Here is a 17,680-nt window from a genome sequence, read left to right as displayed (position 1 = left end):
GCTTTGGAAGCTCTGATTTTAAGAAGCTTCTATTACATTTACTGATATAACCGCGAAAAAAGAATACCATAAATTACCAGCTTGCCGCTGTTAGACACATACTATTATAAGAATCATCTGATCAGCTCAAATTAAATATAAGTGACGTAACAGCTCAGGTTTACCTTTGTCCCTTCTTAAAGCAACCGCCTGTCTTAGATGTAATGTTAATGATGTTAATGAGCTTTTAGAAGCTAATTTATAACTGATGCTTACTCAACAAACTGCCTGCATTTAACAGCAATAGGAAGGAAAAGGAGGATTATTATTAGATGCTAAGAGATGCTCTGTGGCTACTCCACCGGTGCCATCGATTAGGCGGGCTAGACAGCGTTTGGCGTTTTTAAGTCTGTGTTTTGTGTCTGTGTGTGTACATGTGCACTCAACAGCAGCTGTGCACACTGCACACAGGGAAGGAGCTGCTGCCAAAATGAGCCATCTTCAGAAAGATCCAAAAATTGTCCAACCACTGGGCAACCCCGCACACACACACACACACACACAAATTATGGGATGCACAGACAGATTATGACGGCTTAGTTTAACGACAGTTTTAATAGCACATGAATTTACTAGTGGACACAACTTACCCCCATCTTTAAGCTAGCTGAATCCACGAGTGTGTGTATGCGTATGTGTGTATATGGGCACACACAAACAGATAAGCACTCTCCATTTTGATGGCTTTCTGTTATGACTCCATAATGCTAATTACTTTGGTTATGTTCCAGCTTCTTTCAGGGAGACTGTGTGTCTGTGTGTGTGCGCACAGAGGATGACAGAAAAACATTTGCATCATTAAGAATTGTCGAGGCATCTCTGTAAAGCCAGGCTCTGACATCCTGAGAGGATTCTGCACCGCCTGTCCAGAATTCCACTTGACTTTCACGTTCCCTGTATCAAACAGGACTGCCTGGACTCCACTGCTGGCTCTGGTTACTTCTGCTTTTCCTCTCTCTTTCTCTTTTCCTTATTCTCATTTCTCTTAGCTTTCCCTCTCTCCTCTGAGAGTGTGGGCGGCACCTACCTGCACTACGTGGCCCTCCCAGAGGTCTGCTCTAGCAACTGGCGGAATTCCAGTGGATGCACCTGCTTCCCATTTCCTCATCAGTGTGCATATAAAAGAGCTGGTTCAACATCCACTCGTCACCAGGTCGTCACAGCCATCTCAGCTTCTGGTCCTCGATCTCTCAGCTCGTTTTCCAGTCAGTCGATTCAGCTCTGTTTTCCCTTGGAGTTTCTCTGGATGCACAATCACCCTCTTATTATTACTCACATGCCTGCACACTTCTCACCACTCTCCAAAGAGGAAGTTAACCACCTGATGTGCTTGCTTATTTCTGAACCCACCTGTTAACTCTTTCAAATTGGCATTCCATGCTGTTATTGATCCTAAGATTGATTTTTAAACTATTTGTAAATATACAATTTAAATGGTAAATACACCTCTTTACCTTTGTGTAATGACCCACAACATACAGCCTGGAGCATTATAGAACTACTCATGCATTAGTACTTTGTTTAAAACCATTGCACGCTGCTATAAATGCTTTAGATGTTGACTTGCATCGGCACCGCAAACATCTCAGTGAAAAAGAAGTAGTGATTTCCAGCACACACACAGAGTATCATGTGTTCCATTCAAAGGGTCTTTCTTTGTCAAGGACAGGGTCTTTTGAATGGAACATCTTCCCCACATTGAAAATACAGAGGTGAGATGCATGTGGGACTGCATCCTTCTTCTTACACCTCATACGTTTTCCTACATATCTGCCAAACCAAGAGAGCTAGAAAGAGTTCAGTACATTTATTAGATGTGCAAATAAAAGAAGGAAATAAGTTTTCCTTCCATGATGTGTGGTAAGACCCCATAGAGAATCTTTGAATACAGCTACGTGTTAGGTGCTGTGACGGTGAGAGACTGATGCATTTCTCGTGTTACATTAAGAACTGTGAGTCTACAGCCAGCAGCCAGTAAAACTCAGCAATTAACATATTATATCTCATTTTGATAAAGCTTTATCTTAAGGTACACATATTCACCATTAACTTGTGGCTTATAGGCATGTACATTTGTAGCTTATTTGCCCTTTATTAACCATTAGAAAACATTTATTATTATTATTGACTTATTCTTCCAAAACCAAACTCTGTGTCCTCTGAGACATTAGCTGAGTTTGCCCTTAATAACCTCCTAATCACTGCTTATTGATTATAAGAGTCAAACTGCTAGTAAGCTAGTTATGGACAAGAGCTCAATTTATAAGCTAAGTTTAAAACATGGCTAATTACACAGTATTAACAGTTTCTAGTCAGTTTCATCAGAGTAGTCTATATTTAAGTGGAACCGTTATCATCATTTCCAGTTCCATATTTTTATTTTCTATTTTTTCACCATTCAAAATATTACTCGAGTGATGTCCGCGTACTTAGATCTGTTTCCTAACTCTTATTGGAGGCGTTAATCAAACTGGATGAAACTTGCTATAAAAACTGTTGAATGTTCCAGGATTATCAATATCTATATAGCTTTTGGGAATCATAACTTTTTTATAACACTCAAATTTATATATACATAGATATATATAGATATATATATAGATATATATATCTATATATATCTATATATTAGATCACATGCATGTTATGAGCATGCGTAGGTGTATGCTGTTGACGTATATGTTACGTATACCTGCACATTGGTGTTTCGTAATACATGTTGTTAAACTATTTTTTTAGTGGAATGTGTTGTCATGGTTATTTGCAAACAGGTGTTAATCAAGAGGTGACACTAATAGCGCCTGTAACTGATGTATGTTGCAAAGAAGAAGGACAATAACAATAACTATGTTCTTATTATTTATTATTCATTCTTACAGAGAGGCTGTGTTATTCATCACTGTTTGTTTTATTCAATAATATAATGAAGATAAAAAGAAAAATATCACAATTAACATACATGTCTGTGTTTTTATACATGATCGTAAAAATACGCACTGCAGGCCTGCTAATGACCAATGAAAGGCCTGTAGGTGCTTTTTGGTAGTATTTCTTCATTTTCTTAAAGAGGCCTTGATGCAGTTCATCACCTGCATGGAAAAAAGATGTTTCTGCACCCTGTAAGGTCAAAGCTATCTGCTAGTGACCAAAGTAAGTTTTTCATACCACACTGTATACCTTTTTACAACCAGTTTCAATAAGCAACACTAACCAACCAGTCAGGGAAGACACCTTTGTTTCTGTTCTGTTTCTGTTCAGCTTCCTGGTTCATCATACAGAAAATGAAAATTTTACTTCCAACACAACTTTAATATGTTTAAAACATAAGCATCCTTGACAGACATTGACTTTTAAGTTCATGTTTTTATTTTAGACCTCACGAGTTCAAGACATTTTGTAGCAACTTTGAAATTCTTACGCAGTCATGTGAAACTTATCAACGCTGGGATGCTGGGAAGAAGTTACAGAGCAAGTCCTCATGGCGGAGATAATGTAAGTTATTGTGCAGCATTGCATGAGACGTTATCCTACTTTATTAACTACTTTGGACAGTTCTGTGTTTGTGTTAAATTTAAGTGTAAACCTAAGTAAAGGAGTCACTTATATTGCAGTTAAATTCCAAATATTGCACATACTTTACATTGCTTCACTGTGTCCAGGCTCCTTCGACACTGCTACACCATGAAAGTCCAATCACTAGGTGTGCGTCCGTACTGCAACAGAACCAAGGTCACGAAAAGGTTACGTGAAAATCTGGTCCTTTGGGGCCCGCACAGAAGAAAATTCATGCCACTAAGTACTAAACTTCTCTCGCCTCAATCTGCTTAATTGCGAGCGCAACACAAATCAAAAAATGAACTCAAATATCCGTAAGCGAATCTGCAAACTCAGCCGCCAAACGGAACACAACACAACACAGAGAAAGGAACTATAATAAAAAATCAAAACAAAATGTTCCCCAATCCGTGACAGCCGCGGAGACAAATCCAATTATTTGTGTCTCATGTTGCAAATTTGTTCTAATGGTCGAAGTGAGAAAGTAAATAAACGCCTGCGAAGGGGAAACAAAAGAATGTGATTTCTAATTAACTTGAAAGAGAAACAGCAGGGCGACTTAGTAAACCCATCTTTCATCTGCTGCCTCAGACCACTCGTTTGTTTGTTGCACAATGTTGTCTTCAAGAGGGGCGGGAGGAAGAGCGTGTGTGGGGGGCTAACACTGCGCTGCTTCCCTCCAAATGAAATGTCAACAGATTTAACAGCGCTGCGGAAGGAGCGCAGCGTTTTCCAGCGTTTTGTCAATTTTATTGTTCATTAAGCTACGCACCCCCCCACCCTCCAACCCCGTCCCCTCGCCCCTCTTCCCCCAAATCCTCTTCTTCCTCCTCCTCTCGCACTTGTTCGAGGCTTCATTTGCAGCATCTTGGCTTTGAAGATCACAAAAGGCTGAGGCAATAATTGGGTTTGTGCAATTACGACAAGCTTAATGAGAGAATTCGGGAGTTTGTCTTTGCCCCTATCTGCAACTCTCCATTAGGCCAGCGACTGTCTCTACTCTGTCGACGAAGGAGGATGTTATCGCACACAAAGATGGCGGCAGTGCATTTGTCGCACATATCACTTACAAGGCCTGGATGATGGAGAGAGGAGATATGCTAATTGACCAGCGCAGACTTGCAAATACAAACAAAAAAACAAACAGAGAGCAGAGAAAGTAAAGAGAAGAAGACAGACAGAAGGCAAGTTGAAGCGATAAACTAATCAAAGTGCTTAGAGGACATTTAGGAGACCAAGAAGACATAATATCTTTATAACACTGTAATGCAGTAGTGAGGCCTCCAATGCAAATGTAGTCAAAATAACTGATTCTGCTTTGAAAGTCCTTCAGTTTCTCTCCAAGTCCAGAATGTCAGAACACCGAAGGATGTAGGAGATGTGATCAACAGTTAAGGTAACTGACCTCTAAGAATCATAAACCCTTAGATGACTTAATATCTCCCACACAAGTCCAGACAGCTGCCATCTTTTAGTTTGTTTGCAGGAAGTTTCATTCTGATCACTATACTGTGCACTATGTGATTTCATCAGTGGTGATAACGCATATGGGTCTATAGCTATGCAGTTGCATAGCCCAGCACTGGAGCAGTTGAGAGGCACCACCAAAGGCACAGGAGGATCAGTCCGAGTGTACACCAGCACACAGCTCATTGAAAACAAAGTGGGCCCTATGTGACCCTCAGTGTAAAATGAGTACAAGTGCAGAAGTAAAAGTGCAAGAGCACAGCAAAGGACTTGATCTAAAAGTAGCAGCCACGAGTAGTAGACGTAGTAGTAGACGACGATCTCGAAGGAGAAGTTCAAGTCAGATGCTGGGTGGCTATGGTTCTGGAGGTAAAGCAGGTCATCTGCTAAATGGAAGCCTGGTTGCTCCAATCTGAATGCCAAAGTATCCATAGGCAAGATGCTATGGATCTGTGTTGCTCCTGATGCATTCATAGGAGTAAGAACGTTCAGTTTCATTTATATGGGGTCAGAAACACTTAATGAGCTCTATATTATAAGGTAAAAACTCCTACAATAATACAGAGAAAACCCCAACTATCAGACAACCCCCTATGAGCAAGCACCGGGCAACAGTGGGAAGGAAAAAAGGAAAGAAACCATCAAAAAAAAAACAAACCAGGCTTATCTAGGGGAATCCATCTGCCATCTGTCAGCCATGACTGGGAGAAAGGACAAAGTACTTAGACTTGTGTGAATGAAACATGTTGTATACAGCACTTTGGGTGCTCACGTAGAGTAGTAAAGTGCCAAATAAGACCCAGTCCATTTAAGATTTTTAATTTATTGGTAGAAGCCACTGAATTTTATAATACCGCCTCCTGTAGTTTCACATCCAGCACACAGAAAACATGCAGAAATGTTTTATTTATTTTGGTTTTTTAATTTATCTGCTGTACCACTGAAGACATTCTCTGTTATGATTACGGCCATGTCTTGTCTGTCCCTGCCTTCTGTTTCTCATATTCCATTTTCATTTCTGAAATTGCACATCTTCGACTACTTTCACTTTGTTATAGTGACTCTCACCAGAGATGTGAGTGAAGGAGTTGAGGAAGAGACGGGAGTCAAGTCAACTGGCACTTAATATGAGACATCTGTCCTTTGGAGCCTCTTTTTAAAGCGATGTCAGTCAAATATTATATGTGTCACAACTGCATCATAGATTTTTTTGGTTGGAGCTCAAACAAAACACATTACTGCTGGGATTGGTTTACGGGTCACAGGCAAGAGGATGGAGAACAGAGGAGATGAGAAAGCAAATTAGAGAAGTGAGATAACCTTTTCTCTTTTGTTACTGCTTGATGTCACTTTCTGTTTAACTTGGTAGTGTTGTGTTTATTGGAGCGCTTCCTGTTTTTCTGATTCCCAGACTGTTTCCCCTGTTTCCTATTAGCTACTAATGTGTCAGTTTACCCTCCACCTGCCTGCCTGCTTGTGTCTTGGAGTTGTTCCCAGTTGGTTCCCTTTTGGTTTGCTCTCATTAATTATCACCCATTCGGATCATTGATTTTTCTCTGTTATAAATACTTTGCCTGGACTTTTATTAGACGCATCCTGCTACTTCCCTGCAGGGGCATTAATTGTTTTTTCTCTCCATTCAAGCTCATTATAGTTTCATTTGCTACCTGCCTCCCTATTTGCTTTTTCCTTACGAGTGTAAACTGACACATACAACTGGTTCTGAAGCCTATTCATAGATTAATTCAAATATCCTAGACTAAGCCTTAATTTTAAATGCCTTTTTTAAAGCCTAGTTATCTAAAGTAATGGACAGTGCAGAAGAGAGGAAGAGAGTGCAGACAGGGTGGAGACGAGTGTCAGGAGAAAGATGGCAACAAGAGTGAAAGGGAAGGTTTACATGATGGTAGTGAGACCCGCTATGATGTATAGTTTGGAGATGGTGGCACTAACAAAAAGCCAAGGGGTCAAGCTAGATGTGGAAGAGTTGATTTTCACTGGGACAGACAAGACAGGACAAGAAATGAGTGCATTAAAGAGACAGCTCAGATTGATTGGTTTGGAGACAAAAAAAACCAAGACTGAGATAGTTTGGACATGTGCAGAGGAGGGATAATGGAATACTGGACAAAAGATGTTGAAAATGGAGCTGCCAAGCAAGAGGAAAAGACGAAGAGGAAGATTCATAGGGTGAGATGGAGCAAGATGATACCCTGTGAGGGAGCCAAAAGAGCTTTAGGCCTATTTAGACCTCAAGCTGCATCACATTGCGTATGGAGAATAGCTTTGATACTAAACATACACTATATTACCAAATCATTGAATTCAGGTGTTCCAATCATTCCCACAGACGTATAAACCTTCCAGTCATGAACTGTCCTCGCTACAAAATGTTCCACAGTGGAAGTGATTGGGAATGACAGCATCTCAGCCAGAAGTGGTAGGACAAGTAAAATCACAGAAGCACATAGTGTGCAGAGGTCGCTGACTTTCTGCAGTCAGTCGCTACAGACCTCCAAACTTCATGTGGCCTTCAGACTAGCTTCATGGAATGGGCTTCCATGGCTGAGCAGCCGCATCCAAGCCTTACCTCACTAAGTGCATTGGAAAGTGATGGATGCAATGGTGTAAAGCAGAGGACTATAGACCAGTGGAGACGTGCTCCCTGGAGCGATGAATCACACTTCTCCTTCAGGCAATCTGAGTCTGGCGGCTGCCAGGAGAACGGTACTCACCTGACTGCATTGTGCAAAGTGAAGGGGGACTATGGTGTGGGGCTGTTTTTCGGGAGTTGGGCCTGACTCCTTAGTTGAAATGAACTCTTAATGCTTCAGCATTCCAAGAAATGTTGGGCATTTTTTTCCAAGCTTTGTGGGAACAGTTTGGAGATGGTCCAACATGACTGTGGACAATTGCACAAAGCAAGTTCCATAAAGACATGGATGAGCCAGTTTGGGCTGAAAGAACTTGACTGGCTTGCACAGAGTCCTGACCTCAGTCTGACAGAACACTTCTGGGATGAATTAGACTGAAGACTGCAAGCCAGGCTTTCTCGCCTAACTTTAGGGGCTGAGATCAAAAATGTGCTTCTGTAAAAATGGTCAAAAGTTCCCATAAACACACTCAACCGGCTGCAAAGGGTGGGCCAACATCATGTGAAAACTAAGAATAGGATGTTACTTAAGTTCATATGTATGTGAAGGAAGACCAGCAAATACCTTTGGCTATATACTGTACGTCAGTTTGTTTCTATAACATGTAGGATGTTGAGGTCATCTGTTAAGCATGCACAGGTACATTTCAGTTGAAAACACTGTTTGAGGACAAAATGCACTGTGCTGAGAACTAACAAGGAACTAAAGTAAGGATCACACTCAAGCTCATATCGCTGCTAATAGGCTCATTGCACAGCACAATAACAGAAAGAAGGCAATACACAACAGCCTCATTAACACAAATCTAGCCTTCAGCAAAGCATATTATGAATCTCTTTAAACCTGCAGTGCTGAGTAGACTTTAAATGTGACCTGATTATAGGCCATGTACAATATTACCAAGTCATTACTCATTACTTAATGAGATATTTCACTTATTATGTACTTACAGCAAAATAATGGAATCGGTGGGTGTATGATAAATAACGACCGACGGGGGTTTGTTCAAAAAAATAACAGTTTAATAGTTTTATCTCAATGACTTACATAATAACCACTCAGATAACCGTTCTGTAATGCAATTATGGAGATGCAAGATAAGTGAATATTTGGAGGGAATATTTGTTTTTAATAGGTCTTGCCTTTCATCAGCCACATTAATCATTTAATTTAGTAACATTTCCATTTATTTGCCTTTTTTCCAGCGAAACCTTTTAGTTGTTGTCTACCAAAAGTGAGTAACTAACAAGCCAGGCCTGTGACAAATTATAACACTGCTGTCATTTAGCCCAGTAAATCCAGCTCCCATCTTTTATTTTGTAGGATACTGCTCAAGTTAGAGTGTTTCGCATTACTGAAGGCTTTATTCAAAGTAATTTAATAATACTTGAGAGAAGAATCCTTGGGGTAAAAGGAGTGTAAAGAACATAAATGTTCAATCAGCTGTTACTAAGCTCGAGCAGGCATCTGTGGGAAAACAGTGTCAGCATATGTGTGGGCATCCACCTACCTGTATATCCGTGAGTTCTTTTGTGAGCCGTGATGTCAGCTTCACCGACTGCTTATCTCGACAGGGGATATGCAAGTTCTAAAACACACAGTTTTAATAATTTTATTGTCTCTGCAAATCAACTTGTTGTAAAATAAGTTTAGAGAAAAGGGTGAACATTAAGTGAGCAGATGGAGTTAACGCAAGAGGCCACAGGGTTCTGGTCACAGGATACCATGAGCCTCATTATTCAAAGCAATCCCTATAAGTATTAAAGTATGCTATTTTCATATTAAACCATTAATCAAATACAGATGGTGGAGCAGGCTTTTTTCTTTACATTATAATTTCTTAAAGGGAAATGTAATCACAAAATGTATATTTCTTTAAGCTGTGATTAAGCAGAATGTGACATGGCAAAACTTTTTGCAAAGTGATGCGCTGTATACTCACTGGCCACTTTATTAGATATACTTATTCAACAGCTCATCCCCACGTTGACATGCTAAAGCTCAAAGTGAGCATCAGGATGGAGGAAAAAAGGCCATTTAAGGAAATTTGCCATCATTATTGGTGCGTTTCAGAGAATGCTGATCTACTGGGATTTTTCCACACAACCAACTCTGGGGTTTACAGGAAATCATCCGAAAAAATGAAAATATCCACTGAGCCGTAGTTCTCTGGGGGTAAATGCCTTGTTGATGTCAGGGGTCGCAGGAGAATGGTCAGATTGCTTTGAGCTGGTAGGAAGGCAGTGACTCAAAAAACTGCTTGTTCCAACCATGATATGCAAAAGAGCATGTCGAGCCTTGAACCAGATGCTGCAGCAGCAGAAGACCACAGCAGGTGCCAGACTTATCAGTTAAGAAATTACTGGTGACCGCCCGCAGTGCTGGTCAAGTTACTTGAACATAGTAATTACATAGTGAGTAATTACTGATTTCTTTTCCAAGAAAGTAATCCAGTTACTTTGTTCAAATGAAATCAAATTAAAATTCAAACCTATTTTCTGCATATTCCAGCATATAAAATAAAATAATGTTTTGTGTTTACACTCACTCTTTCAAATAGATGCAAGTAAAACACAGCAAACAATAAATAAAATCAAAGACTCAGCGGCACTAAGTCCTGTTGCTCTTATATCTATTGTCAGCTGTTTAGCAGGAGTGGGACGGGTGGAGGTTTGTGCTGCGCCGCAGTGGTCACGTCAGTGGGGGGATCCGGGGGTTTCTCTGTGAATGGCACATTCCCATGGCAGCGTGGTCGGTGCTTGTTCAGATTTAAAGTTTCATTTTTCACTGTCGAAAGACGTTTTCTTCCCACGCAGAGCGTACAGCAGACGTCAGTGTTTTTAGTCACTTTTTACAGAATCAAACTCAAATTAATGTAAGTACGTCCAAGCTTTAAACGCTGCATGGTCGTACTCTCTCCTGCACTCCATAATATCCATTGTTGATCTGCACACGTCTGTTGCTGCCACGGATGTCGCGCTCGGACGTCATTGTCATGAGACACTCTCACACACAAAATCACGGTTTACTGATGCAGTAACGCAGCGTGCTTATGGGAAACTAACGGTAATCTAATTACTTTTTTTTTGCAATAGTAATACCTTACTTTACTCATTACTTGAAAAAAGTAATCAGATTACAGTAACGTGTTACTTTTAACACATTACTGGTAGATTCATAGAAATCCTATGTTCCCTCATTCTTGAATTATCAGATTCAAAAGATTTCAGTAAACTTTTGAAAACTTGACCTCTGACCTTGAAGTCACTGAGATTCGAACTCGTTCAAGATTTTTAGTGGCTGCACCGTTGCTCCGGTCTCAAAATTATCTTGTGAAAAGCGTCCTTGGGTTTCTTGAAAACCGCCATACAAATCTATGTTATTATAATTGTTATTATAATCACAAACTTGGGTTCCATGCCGCCCACTTGCCCGATGAGGTAACAAAAATACCCCATCAAATTTTACAGCTGAGCAGTAAAAGGGAAACTGAGGCTACAATTTGCATGGGCTAAAACAAAAACATAAAACAGAAGACTGGAAAAATGTCGTTAGGTGGTAGAGTCAGAACAAAATGAAACCGTGGATCCATCCTGTCTGTGGTGTAACAGTGTGGAGGATATGTTTTAGAACATACTGAACTCCTTAGTACCAACTAAGCGTCATTTAAGTACCACTGCCTACCTGAGCACTGTTGCTGACTGTCTCTTTGCCTTTATGTCCACAGTGTATCCACCAACTAATGGCTGCTTCCACCAGGATAACATTCCCTGTCGGAAAACTCAAATCATGTCAAATTGGCTTCTTGAACATGACGATGAGTTCACTGTTCAACCAAGCCTCCACATTCACAGATCTCAGTGCCTTTTCGATGTGGTGATACAGGAGATTCCCATCACAGATGTGCAGCCGACAAATCTGCAACAGCTATGTTATGCTATCATGTCAATATCGAGCAAAATCTCTGAGGAATGTCTCCAGCACCTTGTTGAATCTGTGCCAAAAAGAATTAACGCAGTTCTCAAGGTAAACCTGAAGGAAGAACTAGTAAGATGTACCTAATAAAGTGGCTAGTGAGTGTAAGAATACCAAGTTAGCTAAACTTGCTATTTAGCCCAAGATTTCCAGGAGTCCCAGGATTTTATGATCACACTTCACTGGTGGTTATCATTAAATACTGTTAGTATATTCAACTAACATTTTTAAAACTATAGCATTTGCTGCAAAATTTGAATAAAGTGAAATATCTTTAACAAAAACACGTATCAGTATCTTTAGCGATCCACACTACAGTACATTAAGTGTATATACACTTAATGTATGATTGGATTTAATGTATATAAATTCGTTTCAGAGAGGAAACATGTTGTTTGTCCCTCATGCCTACAGTACCTCTCCCAGGTAGACAATGTGTCCAATAGGGCAGATCATGCAGGCAGTCCCGCTGCCAAACATCTCTTTGACCCGCTGCTGTTTGAGAGCACAGCATAACTGGCTCATGGTGAGGTAGCGCTCTGTCACTTTAAACTCACCCTGAAAAAAACAGAACAGCAATCTTTTGAAAATGCATTCATGCACTGTAACCTTTGAGATATGTCATCAGCATCTGTTGTACTGCTGTTGTTAAAAGTGTGTTCATCTGTCCATCAAACAATAGAGAGTCAGGCATGCAGCTACTGATATCAAACAAACTTCACAGATTACATGAAATTTTACACAGGAAATCTCTTTTTCTTTTAAAAACATGCACATCTGGACTCTATGTGTGTCTGTTACCCATTTCCTGGTTAGTTCGAGGATGCTCCGTCGAGTAATGCCTGGGAGAATGATGCCATCCAGAGGTGGAGTTGCAAGCTCCTCCTCTATTAGAAAAAGAAAAACATTATTTGATATAATAAAAAATAAAAGAAATATGAGGTTTTTTGGCAATATTTTCTCACTGTTGTTATGGATAGACTGTATATTAAAAGATAACCTTGTACCCTTTGATGTAAAACCTGGTTTTGTGGACTGTTATGAAGCCTCAACCTAAGAGCAGTTCCACTTCCTGTTAGACCAGCTGTACAAAAATGGTTGAAATTGAGCTATTTACAAAATGGACACATTAGTAAAGAAGGTTTAAAACTAGCAACAAAAACCATAAACACATCAGAAAAGTGTTTACTGAGGCAATAAATCAAGTGAATAGCAGTGTAGTTTCCTCACAGCCATCCAAAGAGCTTTGAGTTCTTTTTTTGACTAGAAAGGTCACCACTTCCTGCTTATTAGACAGACCTAGGTTTATGTCCATCGTTTCTATACAGTGCTTTAAACCTACATTCTTTCTAATGACCAGCAGGGGGTGACTTTTGTGTGTAATTCTGCCATACCAAACATACGGAGCCCCTGAAAGTAGCGTCATCGTTATTAAGATACAGTCTCTGCAACTGACCAACCTCCATCCTGATTGATCCAGTGCAGGAAAATATTCATAGTTCCTGCCTCAGTTATCTGGTGGTCCTGTCCATACAGCCAGAGCACCTGCTGACACCCGTAATCATCGGCTTCGTACTGGGCAAACAGGGAGCATCCATAGTTCCTGTGGAAATCCAAAGTAAGATCATTAGGATACACCTGTAAAAAAAAAGACTTGATCGTTCTGCGTGTTATACATACCCACACTGTAAAATCTTAATTACCAAATCAAACTAAGTCTTATATCAGAGTGCCATGGCTGATATCTTAGGAAATTTAAGCAAGCTTTCATGCAGTATGCATCTACCCACCCTCCCATCTTGCAGTCTCCAGTTCCTCCTTTCCAGGCCCGTGTGTATTTTGGGTCAGCCCACAGGGAGATGGCATCTGCCTCAGAGTTGAAATAAGAGCCAGCTTGACACAAGATCACATACAGCAAGGCACGGCCAGGCCGCTTTACGCCCAGAGAAGGCTGCCATAAACACATTAAGGAAATTAAATTGTTGTTCAGTTTTGGAAAACATTCGCCCCCACAAGAACGTCACCATCCTCCTCACCTCAGTGCTAATAAATGTTGGCCTTATGTACAGACTTGCTGAGTCTGATTGAGGAACCCAGTCCTGGTCAATCTCTACCAATCTCCTGATACACTCCAGCAACTCTGTCTGATCAAAGGCCTGGAGGAGTGAGACAACAAAAGACAGAGGGCGATAGCAAAAACCTATTCATCATTGTTTTTCCCCCAGCTCATTCGTTCATTTATTCCCACATTAAGCCCCTTTGTTTTTCTCTACATCCATCTTACAGGCAGACAAGCTCTCTTGGCAGAGTCAGCCATGCGGCTCATGTTGAGCATCGGTCGGAAGAGACGCAGTCGGCTGTCATCTCCGCGGTATACCTTGAAGCCTTCAAACAGCTATTGAGAATACAGAGAACATTGAAAATACTGAATTCTCTTTAACCCTGATGGCTTTTTAACCACACATTCAAACTGTAAACTGAAATAATGCCAACAGCTTTATTCTGTTAGTATATGCTTTTATTTTACTGCAGTACAGATTATTGTTTATTCCATTAAAGCTCAGTGTGCTATTGTCCATTAGTCAGAATTTTACAAATTTTGTCTTTACTCACTACCAAATTAAAATAGGTGTTAAAAACAGCCTGGTATAAATGGTAAATGGCCTGTATTTATATAGCGCTTTACTAGTCCCTAAGGACCCCATATCCAGTCATCCACCCATTCACGCACACATTCACACACTGGTGATGGCAAGCTACATTGTAGCCACAGCCACCCTGGGGCGCACTGTTATTTATAACATAAATAAGAATTTGAAATGTGAATCATGCAAAGCTACTCTAGTCGAGCTCGTAAATTAAAATAAGGAGGGGTTTGGTGTACCTGAATGCCATAATGTAGTGAGGAACAGGCTGGGTGGAGGGAAAGATTTGTGAACGGCCTGATGAACGGGGCTTGCCAGCCCTCAGTCACGCTCCACTCGACAGTCAGCATGTGGTCAGTGAAGACAGTCCCGAAGTCAACCACATGTGGCTTGGTTTTTAGAGCTGGGGACAGCTGAACAACCAGGTCAACTGCCTGGTTAAAAACACAGAGCAGAATTATTATTATTTCTTTTTTAAAATAAAGGGATGCATGAATCTGAATCCAAGCTGTGTTAACATTTACGTTTGCGATCACATTTCACCAACTGATCCACTAATCAGGGAAAAGCGCTCCCTGCAAAGTCTCATGAGCGCACTTTCTGATCATAAGCATATAATCTGCATGCTGTGGCTTTCTTTGCAATCCTCACCTCTCCTCAGAGACAAATGCAGCACATTAAATCATGTTATATAGAAAATAAAGTACTCCTTCTGCCATGCTTCATTAGTGATACAAAACAACAGGACGATGCAGCTGCACCATTTTTGCACTGCTCATTTTGAAGTTGACCTTTGTGACCCTGCCCACAACAACTGGTGCTCCTACCTAAATGCTGGCTCTCATTTGGCTATTAAAGTATTTTCAGTGGCTTTGAAGCATTTATGTCACGACACTGAAATGCAGGTGCCGTCATCGGTGCACCGCATCTGGAATAGCCCGATTTTGGTAACAGACATTGATTGTCTCTGAGACCCACTGTGTTCATAAACAGGCCGTGGCTATGCTTTGCTGCCATGCTAGACCATATTACCCCATCCATGTTTGGCCACCAGGGGTTGTTGTAACACCAACATCGATATAAGGTAATTCAAGAACTGGACAGTTAACCTCCAGTGATATGGCTTTATAATTAAATCAGTGGGACTGGAACACACAAATGAGAACTGCATTGAAAAAGCAAAGCAATATTTATCCCCCTAGAAGCTCTCTGTCTCAACTAGACCACCCAGAGGTCAAAGATCAGTGGGTTAAGTATGAAACAGAACAGCATCAAATTAACACTGACGCCTTGAATATGAGTCATCCAGTCTCTGAGTCCGTGATGTCACCAAGCTACCTCTGTGTTGCTGCAGTGACAGCAGGTTGAGAGAGATGTGAAAGATTTATCAAGAACTATGTGAAAAAAAGGAACAGTTGGGAGTGCTGTCCTTTCCTGCTGTTCAGCAAGACGGAATAATGTGATCCTTCTTTTGAAGAGACACTTCCTGCTGGCCAGCAGTCAGTTGTGTGTTGGAATTGGCCAGGATTAGATCGGCACTTTATCCACTCCCTTCTGGTGCAGACGGTTACTTGCTCCATAATCCCAGATTACAGTTCTGGTGGCTAGTGGTGAGTGACCGCGGTACGAGCACTGCGTGAAATTGATTAGAGGAGTGCAGTTATTCTGTCATTGTTTTTCAATCATTCTGAACATAAATACACAAATGTGATGCACGTCTTCTCTGCAGACAAACCAAAGTATTAGCTCCTATGTCGCACACCTTCACAGAACAGCACCGGAACGCAGTGGTAGTTTTAGAATGTGACAGCATGCACCGTCCTCAGAATGAGCCATAATCCTTCTTCGCTGCTATCTGCATCCAGCCAGTGTTCGGCTGGGATTAAATGGCTATAAATATGAATGTAGCTGAGTGTCTACAATGTGCAAGAAGAAGAAAGAAGGCAGCACAGGGCGTCTGACCTGGGTACTCCCACTACAAGGCAAATTGAGTCCCTTCATGTGAGGTGCCTTTCAAATATCTGACCTGTCAGAAAATAAGAGGTTTCAGGATAGAACCGATGGAGACGCTCAGGTACCAAACATACAGGTCAAACTGCAACACATAACTCCAACTTTACATTTCTTTCAATGGAAGTGAAAGTTGGCAGACATCTCCAAGCCCGGGCCAGTGTGCGTCTGCACATGTCCACCCTAATCTCTACCTGAGCCTGCTATCTACTGCTCAGGTGGTCAGGGTCAGAAAACAAGCAAAGCCCCAGCTACTTAGCGTGAGCTGGGAAAGTGGATTCTGCTGAGCAGGCTGCACTTGTGACAAGAACCAGAATGCACTACATATCCCCCCCCTCCCTCCTCTTTCTCCCTTCTCTAAAAATGGCAGCATCATCAAAAGAAAAGGCTTACTCGGGTTGACAACAAATGGACTTCTTTAAGTGCTGGGATTTGTTGGGATTCGTTTTTCAAGTGTTCGTCGTCACAATATGAACGCCGGTTCATGACTGACTCTCAAGGCCTTTCGGTGCTGCCCTTGGCAACATGAAGAAAAGCAGCGGAACCGGAGTATCTACTCTGTAGGGGAACGGGGAAGATTTTTAGGTGCTGAGAAGCCGAAGAATCACCAAGATGCTACACCTGGAGCTGCTACTGAGGGTAGGTGTCTTTAAGACATTGATAGAATTCAGACACGTGAATTTGATTCATTACCTTGAAGCTCTGAGCACTGTCGTCAGCCATTCGGGTGGTGGCTCGGTCGCAGATGCGTCCCTGAAAACAGTGACAACAATCTAAACAATATCAAGATGGCAATAAAAATCAACAGCATACAAATGTGTCTGGATTGTACAAGTTTTTATTCATATAACCTGGGAAAGCTGCTTTAGTCAGGGGGAGCAATAAACCCCCTTTCACATTACTAATTAAAGTGGCTTGTTTTGATATATAATGTGCTGCACTCTTATTTCTACTGAACAACATCTACAGAGCTGCTGACTGTGTGAGTTTGTGTTATACTGTATATTGCGACATTTCTCTTTAAAATAATTAGCTGAGTGTGAAATGCTGATATTGTCACTGCAACTCTTTTTGTTTGTCACACTTGGTTAAGAGGTGGGATTACAGGAAATAGAGATGAGATAGGAAGTGTGCTTACTACCAGATTAAAGAACAAACATGGTCACTGACATTTAACAGTGCTTTAATAGTGATAGTTACCTTCAGAGAGGAGACGTCACACCTGAGGTCGCTGTGATGGCAGTGAAGCCGGCACTGGACCTCCAAGTTGTACTTGCTAAACCGCTTACACTTAATCTCTCGAATTGAAACCAGTCCCATAACTGAGTTGTACTG

The 17,680-nt window shown here is 41.1% G+C and overlaps 2 protein-coding genes across 2 annotated transcripts in view; one reads left to right on the top strand and one right to left on the bottom strand.

The window, feature by feature from the left end:
* Positions 1-2,765: 2,765 nt before the first annotated feature.
* On the bottom strand, positions 2,766-17,457 carry bcat1 (branched chain amino-acid transaminase 1, cytosolic). Its single transcript, XM_040035597.1, has 10 exons — positions 17,039-17,457; positions 14,575-14,769; positions 13,975-14,085; positions 13,727-13,846; positions 13,481-13,641; positions 13,151-13,293; positions 12,492-12,577; positions 12,108-12,248; positions 9,226-9,303; positions 2,766-3,752 (listed from the first exon to the last, which is right to left on the bottom strand). Exons 1-10 carry the CDS (start codon positions 17,066-17,068, stop codon positions 3,714-3,716), a joined length of 1,104 nt encoding a protein of 367 aa, XP_039891531.1. The 5' UTR covers positions 17,069-17,457; the 3' UTR covers positions 2,766-3,713.
* LOC120735849 (lymphoid-restricted membrane protein) overlaps positions 16,775-17,680 on the top strand; it is a 29,466-nt gene continuing 28,560 nt past the window's right edge. The window contains exon 1 of the mRNA XM_040035575.1: positions 16,775-16,984. The gene's annotated coding sequence lies outside the window, so the exon portion shown is untranslated. The remainder of the gene's footprint in view (positions 16,985-17,680) is intronic.

This window comes from Simochromis diagramma, unplaced genomic scaffold, assembly GCF_900408965.1.
Source record: "Simochromis diagramma unplaced genomic scaffold, fSimDia1.1 OVJJ01000816.1, whole genome shotgun sequence".
In the NCBI taxonomy this organism is placed as follows: Eukaryota; Metazoa; Chordata; class Actinopteri; order Cichliformes; family Cichlidae; genus Simochromis; species Simochromis diagramma.
The sequence above is the reverse complement of the archived record's forward strand: the minus strand, read 5'-3'. Positions and strand labels throughout refer to the sequence as shown.

Bases quoted from the DNA above. Each gene is read 5' to 3' on its own strand.
- bcat1 (XM_040035597.1), bottom strand. From the start codon at position 17,068: ATGGCTGACGACAGTGCTCAGAGCTTCAAG. The intron at 14,086-14,574 runs GTACACCAAACC...TATTCTCAATAG, and splicing joins CACTACATTATGGCATTCAG to CTGTTTGAAGGCTTCAAGGT. The intron at 13,847-13,974 runs GTAAGATGGATG...TCACTCCTCCAG, and splicing joins CCAAGAGAGCTTGTCTGCCT to GCCTTTGATCAGACAGAGTT.